A 9,113-nucleotide genomic window follows, 5' to 3' on the forward strand; every position below is an offset into this window, starting at 1 on the left:
TGTTTGTTTGTTTATATAGTTTATTTTATCTTATATTATTACCCCCTGCCACAACCACCAAACCCAAGTTTAAAAAAAGTTGAACCGTTAAAAAAAACAAATAATAATAATAATAAAAAAAAAATAATAATAATAATAATAACATGCATACATAAACATTTTTTTTGCATGTAATTTGTATTTTTTTTTCCTTACTGGAGTTACATACTGACCAATCGGTAATAAGGACTCTTTGACGGGCGTCAGACACTGACCAATCAGATCCTGTCACATTCAGCAACAGACTTACAAGGGGCGGGATTAAAACAAAAACGCAGCGCGCGCGGCAGTTATCAGCTGACCGGAGCTTCCGGTTTTCTAGAGCACGTGACCGTGAAACAAGGCTGTACTTTGAGAGTTTAGAACGGTTTCTTATTGGGAATTTAGGGCACTAAGTAGGATGTAGTAGTTAAATCATCCATTCCCTCGCTAGTGTACTTTAATAGGGAAGAGGAATGCTGTTGAGATGCAGTGAAAGAAAGCTGAAGAGGTTTTTAAGTAGCTCGTGCAGTGGACAGTTTTCCTAGTTTTTCAGTTCATTAAAGTGTGTATTTTTGTGAATAGATTTGTGCATTTGTAATTAGGAAGCAAAACATGGAATCGATTACTGGATTATGTTACTACAGGACGTCCTATTTCACTTGTATTTGGGTAACTTTGTTGTGCAGCAGTTTGGCCGTGATGACCAAAACATACCAGAGACCAAACATCGTGCTAATTCTCACTGATGATTTGGACATCTCTCTCGGCGGGATGGTGAGTTTTAGACGATTATCCTGCACTTATATCCGTGCAAACATCTGTTGACGCATGCATTATCCCATTTCACCCTTATATATTCACAGATTCCCTTAAACAAAACCAGGAAGCTGATTGGAGATGCTGGAATAACCTTTACAAACACGGTGTGTATAAACAACTGTTCAGACTGGTTGATTTCATGGGAAAAGAATGCTGTAGCTGTAATACTTTGACCAGAATCCTTTGGAATAGATTACCTGATTGCTCCCAGCTTTGCATCTTGATAATAAGCCTTCAACATGAACCTATTTCACTCACACACACACACACACACACACACACACACATATATATATATATATATATATATATATATATATATATATATATATATATATATATATAGAGAGAGAGAGAGAGAGAGAGAGAGAGAGAGAGAGAGCACACCCAAGTTTGTATTACTCAGGGAGCAACAAGACATGGACTTCAAACCACAAAACTTAATCTCTTTGCTCACATGATTCACTGTGATTTGTTCTCCTCAGTATGTTGCCAGTCCTCTGTGCTGTCCCAGCAGAGCCAGCATCCTAACAGGCAAATACCCACACAACCACCGGGTCATCAACAACACAATGGAAGGCAACTGCAGCAGTCCCGACTGGCAGAAGAGCCAAGAGCCTTCAACTTTCCCAGTCCTACTACAGAAATATGGCTACTACCAGACGTTTTTCGCTGGGAAGTACATGAACGAGGTGGCTTTTCTACTGCTATACCAGTTTCCTTCACCATCATGCATCACTAGTCACAAGTCACATGCATGATGTTTTACTGACTCTGGGACCAGCAATGCATGTCATTTATATACATATAATTAGTCCCTGGATAATTCGTTTAAATGAATCAGGTCTGCATACACACATACACTGTACATACATGCATACATATATACACATACACAAAAAATATATATATATATATATATATATGTCAAATAATTAAATTAGATGGATGGATTAAACTTTATTGTCATGGAATAGTACATGTACAAAGCAGCAAAATGCAGTTTAACATCTACCAGTAGTGTAAATAGAAGTATTGTGATAATGATAAATATGTAACTATATTTACAACACATGATTGACCTCTTTATTAAGCTTGCTTCATTTTGTTGTAGAGTTTGTTAATGTGGGGTTTTAGAGTTGTGTAGCTTGATCTTTTAGCTCGTCTTTGTGTTGGTGTGAATCATCCTAAAGGCATTAATCAGTGACAGAGTCTGACTCCAATACAGTGTTGTTTGGGGTTTTGAACGAATTGTCTTTTCTCCACACTGCAATGTCAAACTCTGAAACGAATGCAAACACAACTCATCAAAATGCACGTGTAGTAGATGCGTGTTAGAAAAACACTCATTCATTTTGGCATAACATATTAACTGGCTATTTTAAACTATTGTTTCATATTAACTTTTATATTTAACCTTTTTATAGTAAATTTTTTTTTATGTTTTCAGTCTGCTGATATTTTTGTTCTACTACACAATTGTTTTTATAGTGAAATTTCTTTCACAGGGACCCATGAGGCAGATGCTTGCACAATGTGATTTTAATAAACTTGCTTCATTGTCGAAATATAGTCATTTATTTGAGGAAACATTTTCAGTGCCATTTAAGTCTCCAGTTTCAGTGCTTTGTTACAGTCTAAGGTGAAGCAGTAATTTAAATAAAATGCACAGTTTTTAGCTTTTGGCTAAAGATGAATTGTTATTGAATCTCTTATAGCAGCACTCCTGTTGCTTTACTCTTGGTACTGAACGTTAATGTGCACATTATGTATGTATATTATAAAGTTGTGACTGTGCAATTCATTGTACAATCCTTATTTCTATAGTGTTACAAGTAAACTGAGGTAAACTCTCAGACTGTTATGCACTGTGTATTTTCAGTATGGTAACAAACAGGCTGGAGGAGTGGAGCATGTTCCCCCCGGATGGGATTACTGGTTTGCACTGGTAAGGAAATACAAATGTTTTAAATGTTTGTCTGTTACAAACCAACAACATCATGTATGTTTTTAGAATTTTATGCCAAAACACACACACATGCAAACACAATTTCACTGCTTAAAGTGTGATTAAAATGCCAATGTCAGCACAATTGAAATCTGCTTGTGTATCTTTAGACTTTGTTTACCTGTGGGCTTTTGAATACAATACCTCTGTCTTCAATACAGGAGGAGGGGATTTTGTCGAAAGCTGAACTATCTTTATTTTTCTTTCTTTTTTTTTTATAGACATATAATGCTGTATGCTATTTGCATAAAACAGGTTTCATGAAAGCTGTAGTTCTTATGCTGATTGAGGATTAGCTTGGATTAGTCAAATCTGTGTTCTAGTGTGTCATTATGATCTTTTAAAACTCTACATTCCTTTATATCTCAAACCCTTTGTCTGTGCTTGTGTTTTTTTTCTTCCCTTTTACAGGAAAAAAACTCAAAGTATTACAACTACACATTGTCAGTAAATGGAAAAGCACAGAAGCATGGAGAGAATTATTCTGAAGACTATCTTACTGACGTTCTGGTGAGCACTATTCCATGTCACTCTTTCATGAATAAGATAAATGTGCGGCTGCATAAATTTAACAAGAGCCCCTTATTTTTAGTGTTAATTTACCTTAATAATCAAATTTTATCTCTCTTTTTCTTTCCTAGGCCAACATATCATTAGACTTTCTCCAGTATAAGTCAACCTACAGGCCATTTTTCATGATGGTGTCCACACCAGCTCCTCATTCTCCCTGGACAGCTGCTCCGCAGTACGAAGGCCAGTTTTCCAACGTCAAAGCCCCAAGAGATCCTAGTTTTAACACCCATAGCAGGGTATGTTGCTTGGTTTAGATGCACAATGTTAACTCCCACATAATGATAAGCATATAAGGAGAATTTATTTCTCTATTTCAGGCTGATCTATGGGGGGGGAATATTTTTTTTAGCAAGATTTTAAATGGAAAAACTTGAATACACAAAACCGTGTTTAAATAAGGTATTAACCTTTTGTTCCCAATATCTAGTTTGAAACAGGTTGCTTTTGTATGACATCTGGTAGGCTTATTACACAAAATCGTGACGTGTTTTGTGATCATCTAAGAAACCTAACGCATTTAATGTCTCATCTTTTGTCTATAGGGTTTATGAATACAGAGAACTTTACTGCCAATGTACAAATAAAGCGAGATTCAATGTGCAGCTTCCCATTAAGCTATAGACATGCTGTATTGATTGTGATTTAATGATAAATGCTTTCCTTGGATTGTTTTTATTTCATGCCTGTATGTTGGCTTCATTAATTGCTTCTTCTAGGATAAACACTGGCTGATTCGACAGGCAAAGTCTCCAATGTCGAACTCCTCTGTGGAATTCCTGGACAATGCTTACAGAAAACGGTATGTGTTGGATATGTGATTTAACTGCTACGTTTTCTGGATTTTAAATGCATCCTTATGGTGGGGTTTTTTTTGTCCACTAGGTGGCGTACTCTCTTGTCTGTAGACGACCTGGTGGAGAAGGTGGTGAAGAAACTGGAAGCCAGAGGAGAGCTGGAGAACACGTATATCTTTTTTACCTCTGATAATGGCTACCACACCGGTACGTCTGAACAAAAAGTAAACAAAATCCAGGTGTGATTAAAGTGCACAATGTTTCCTTTATCCTTATGCAATGTCTGTTTCTTTTTTCTTCTTCTTTTAGGCCAGTTTTCTCTCCCCATTGACAAGCGTCAGCTTTATGAGTTTGACATCAGAGTCCCTCTGCTTGTACGAGGACCAAACATTAAGCCTAACCAGACCAGCCCAGTAAGCCACACAAGCTTTTAGAAAGCACATATAATAATGTTTCAGTAAAGACTTTACATTCATGTAATTGTATTGTTGAATCGCTTTTTTTTTCCCACTAGTTGCTTGTAGCGAATATAGATTTGGGCCCAACTATCCTAGACATGGCAGGTTATGATGTCAATAAGACCCAGATGGACGGGATGTCCTTTCTACCGGTTATGGTAAGTCGCAAGAAACATGCACCTAGAAGTGTGTTTTTTTCAGTGTGTGAGGAAAAAAAATCAAATGGTTAAAGGTTTGTGGGAACTTTTCCTGACTGTGTCCCAGATTGGAAAGAACACCCCAACATGGAGAACTGACTTTCTGGTGGAGTACGAGGGAGAAGGACACAATGTCTCTGATCCAGCTTGTCCCAGTGTGGGGCCAGGAGTCTCAGTAAGGAATTGTTTAAGTGTGTGTGTACACGGACGTGTGGGACACATTCGTGTGTAGGTGTGTCTGTGTCGATCGATGTGTATGTGAGTGGGTAGGTGTTTGCTGATCTGTGTTTACACACTTGGGTGGGTGCATGTATACGTGTGGGTGGGTGTGTCTCTATTTGTGCACGTGTTTGGTGTGGGTGTGCATGTGGAGTGTGTCTATATGTAGACAACAAAAGCCAGCATTCTAAATTACAGTACCGCATCTTCTTTCTTAAGGAGTGCTTTCCAGACTGCGTATGCGAAGATGCATATAACAATACGTATGCCTGCGTTCGCACAGTCTCCCAGTCTACCAACCTGCAGTACTGTGAGTTTGATGATAATGAGGTGAAAATTTTTTATTTTTTGCTTTTATCCTTATAAACATAAATATGTACATTACCATAATTTGAATATAAACATGATTTGATGGTAAGATGTTTGTATTATGCGTTTTATATATCATAACTCACTTATAGTTATTTCTAAATCTAGCTCAAGCCTTTTATATAAAATTCTATAACATTTATTAAATGTTATTAAGCTCAGTAATAACGTCACTGATGTATTTTGTGTGTGCAGTAGATTAATACAAGCAATGTATTAAATGCCATTTGCTAAATAGTGGACAGTGCATTGTCATTTTCTTTCCTTAACCAATTCTCTTGTTGTGTTTGTGATGTGTAGGTGTTTGTGGAAGTGTATAATCTGACTGCAGACCCCTTCCAGCTCACAAACATTGCTAAGAGTATCGATCAAGAGGTTCTGGAGAAAATGAATCATCGATTGATGATGCTGCAGTCGTGTTCAGGACAGTCCTGCAGGACACCTGGGGTCTACGATTCACGGTTAGATTTTCTAAGCTTATTTGTCTTTAATGAATGTTGGAGGCCTTTTAGTTTTACTCAGGGGTGACAAATTCACTGACATTTATATCTGTGTGACTCACACTCATGTCATGGAACCAGTTAAGATCATATTGCGCTGAGATTTTCAGATAAATCCTTTCAACTCTATTTTCAGTTTCTCTACCTTCAAATTTGTCCTCTACAAAAAATTCTATTTTTTATTTTTTCGTCCTCGGTTAGCACATGTTCTATTAAAACAGTTGTTTTATTACATGTAAATCTCTGCATCGTTCTCTTTATGCCAGAATAGCAGATGATGAATTCTGAAAGAGCATAATCCTTAATTTCTAAACACTTACTTATTGCATCTGTAATCAAGTAATTGGTCAGTTTAATTAAGATGATATGCCTTTATTTGTCCCACAGTGGGAAAATTTCTGTGTTACAGCAGCAAAGAAAAAGGAATATGCAAATATATAAAAAAAAATTGAAAGACATTATACAAGTAGCTGCTGCAAAAGGCTGCCACTGGGTTGGTGCCAATCTACTCAGATCTTTTTAGATCTACTCAGATCTTTTTTAGATCTACTCAGATCTTTTTAGATCTACTCAGATCTTTTTAGATCTACTCAGATCTACATGCTTTGTATAATATTGTTATATTAAGAATGCATAAATGGTTGACTTCATCTATTGCAAAAAACAGCCAGATTGAAATCTTTTATATGTGAAGGGATCAGTTAATGCCACATAATTATTCATTTCATAATGGATAAATTCACCTGGTAATCATAGTCATACATCTAGAATATAAAACGTTACTAAAATCTAAAAGTCTATACTTGTTTAAGTTATACTTGAGTAATGATTTATATTCTCATGATCTGGCATCATTTAGCTGAGGAATGGGATCTCTTTTGAGACTGGTTCTTTTCTAGGTTACATCATGTCGTTGGATGTTTCATTCTCACCGTCTTTACTCTAGCGAACAATCAAATCTGTATCCAGATCTCTGTAAAGCTGCACTGTGATAATGTTTATTTTTAAAATCACTATGTACATAAAATTTAATTATTGGGTGTATATTCAGTATTACAAAACATGATTAGCATTATGGACATAAATACTAATGCTGATAAAGTTAAATGTTCCATATACTGGACATATTTAAAGGTACAGGTTATGTAATTCTAGAACGTGTGGCCTAGTTTTGTTTTCAGTTGGAGAGAACATGGGAGGCAATGTGGGGCTGCATAAGGTCCTGAGAACTGAGGTTGACCCTGTTAGATTTTTATGCTTGAGGTCAATAAATGATGTTTACAGATGATGGGTCATGAATTAAAGGAAAACCCCATTATAGAATGTCTTGGTGATTAGTTGCCAGAACAGTTTTATTGCATCTTGGCATAGATTTCACATAGGAGTTGTACTGAAGAAAGGAACACCATTCTTACAAAATATAGTGCCTGTACTGGTGTTTAAATGATGACCTCTTTAAACACTTCTCCAACATGGTGGTTCAAAGGTTCCACTACAAAGACCATATGTCATTTATGCCAATTTTAAAGTCTTTATAATCCATTCACTCAGCCCCCATGCTTTGTAGATGAATGACAGTGTGATGTGTTTATGTAATGAAATACAGCTCAAAGCTTTTGTTGATCTTTTTTCAAGGTTTAAATTCGACCCTCAGATGATCTTCGACAGTCTCAGGCCTCACGTGAGCCGACTGTGGCAGACACTAAAGTAAAGACGGGAAGAAAGGTTTGAAAACAATGTTCTGCTGTTTCCTTTTGTGCTGATCTTCCCTTTTTGATCGTGACCGTCTTTTTCAACCTTGGTCAAGAATCTGGGCGTGAGGGTTTATCAGAACAGGACACGACCCTGCTGCAGTCACTCTTTACTGTGTTTCTGATTCTGACAGCTTTAGTTTTAACATAGGATGACTGAATTCAGTATTGGACAGATTTCTTTATTTTTCCCTGCATTTTGTTTGTTTGTGGGTTTTTTTGCGCAGCACCTGATTAACAACTAAGTTGGAAAGATTAGAGTAGCACAGATGACCTGTTTGCAGTGTTCCAGTGTGGTCTTGTCTATAATGAAATAATGTTTTGTGTTCTTTGGACATCAGAGATCTTCTATTCTATCAAATGTAGGCTTCACGTTTTGCGACAATGAGCTTAACATGTTTTGACTTTTCTGTTGGACTTTTTTGTGCTGTAGTTGGTCAAAGCCAAAGTAAAAAAAAATTGAATGTATTTCGTTTCCGAAAGCAATGTGCCTGATTCTGACCACTGGTTTTTATCACAGTATACAACATTCATCACTTTTTCATCACAAGGGGAACTTTATATACGAATCTAAAAGATTTACACACAACTGATTTTAGTTGTTGTGAATGAGCCAAAGGGATTTCAATACTCCAGTTAGGCAATTTAATAACTATTGAATGTGATCTTGTTCTTTTTAGTGCAAGAAATGATATTTTACTATGTGAGGGCGTGTAAGGGATATGAGATACTGTGTTGCTCTGGTAAAAACAACAGCGTCACTACTAAGGGAATACTTTCCACATTGTACTGCTGCATGTTGAATAACCGTATGTGTTTATCACATCATCCTTCTGGCCCGATTTCATATATTACTAATGATTTTGTGTTTTTTTTGTTGCCTTTTAGTTTTGAGAGAAAAGTCAATAGTGATGGTTTACTTTAATGCTTGTGTAAATAAAAGAACTGATTGTCACTGGAGTCGATATGATGATTTATTTTACTGAGGCACGTTCTGATCTGTGATGTTTTTAATTTTGCACATAATTTCTTGAGACCCTTTTTTTTTTTCCCCCTTTTAAACAATAAACGACTATGAGCTTACTCAGTTTTCCTCTTTTTGTTTTCTTTATCATAACAATGTAAAGTGTTCGAGACACTTTCAGGACCTTTTGACCTTCCCACAATATTTGTCCTGCAAAGTGGGCAGGTAAATACACAGCATTATAATGTGGGAAGATCAGAAAGTCCTAAAGTGTCATTTTTGACTAATCTCGCTGTCAGTACAAGTGATAAAAAAAAAAATAAATAAAATTATGAAGAAAAAGTCTAGTGCACCAGCTGAAGAGAACGCTTAAAGTAATCGCTCTACATCGATATTGTTATAGATTAATTTTTACGTTGCTGTTATGGAGGACGTTTTAG

The 9,113-nt window shown here is 36.3% G+C and overlaps 1 protein-coding gene across 1 annotated transcript; it reads left to right on the top strand.

Annotated features, from left to right (window-relative positions):
* Window positions 1-365: 365 nt before the first annotated feature.
* Window positions 366-8,792, top strand: gnsa (glucosamine (N-acetyl)-6-sulfatase a). The gene is made up of 14 exons (XM_083528556.1): window positions 366-795; window positions 885-944; window positions 1,326-1,532; window positions 2,723-2,788; window positions 3,260-3,358; window positions 3,490-3,657; window positions 4,138-4,220; window positions 4,304-4,422; window positions 4,525-4,628; window positions 4,730-4,831; window positions 4,938-5,045; window positions 5,309-5,419; window positions 5,759-5,919; window positions 7,594-8,792. The coding sequence occupies exons 1-14, from the start codon at window positions 634-636 to the stop codon at window positions 7,667-7,669; spliced, it is 1,626 nt and encodes a 541-aa protein (XP_083384682.1). The 5' UTR covers window positions 366-633; the 3' UTR covers window positions 7,670-8,792.
* Window positions 8,793-9,113: the final 321 nt, after the last annotated feature.

Source organism: Silurus aristotelis, assembly GCF_946808225.1.
Source record: "Silurus aristotelis genome assembly, chromosome: 24".
NCBI classification, from domain to species: Eukaryota; Metazoa; Chordata; class Actinopteri; order Siluriformes; family Siluridae; genus Silurus; species Silurus aristotelis.

Excerpts from the sequence above, each read along its gene's own strand:
- gnsa (XM_083528556.1), top strand. The coding sequence starts at position 634 with ATGGAATCGATTACTGGATTATGTTACTACAGGACGTCCTATTTCACT. Across the intron at positions 796-884 it reads ACATCTCTCTCGGCGGGATG|ATTCCCTTAAACAAAACCAG; the intron begins GTGAGTTTTAGA and ends ATATATTCACAG. Across the intron at positions 2,789-3,259 it reads GGGATTACTGGTTTGCACTG|GAAAAAAACTCAAAGTATTA; the intron begins GTAAGGAAATAC and ends TCCCTTTTACAG.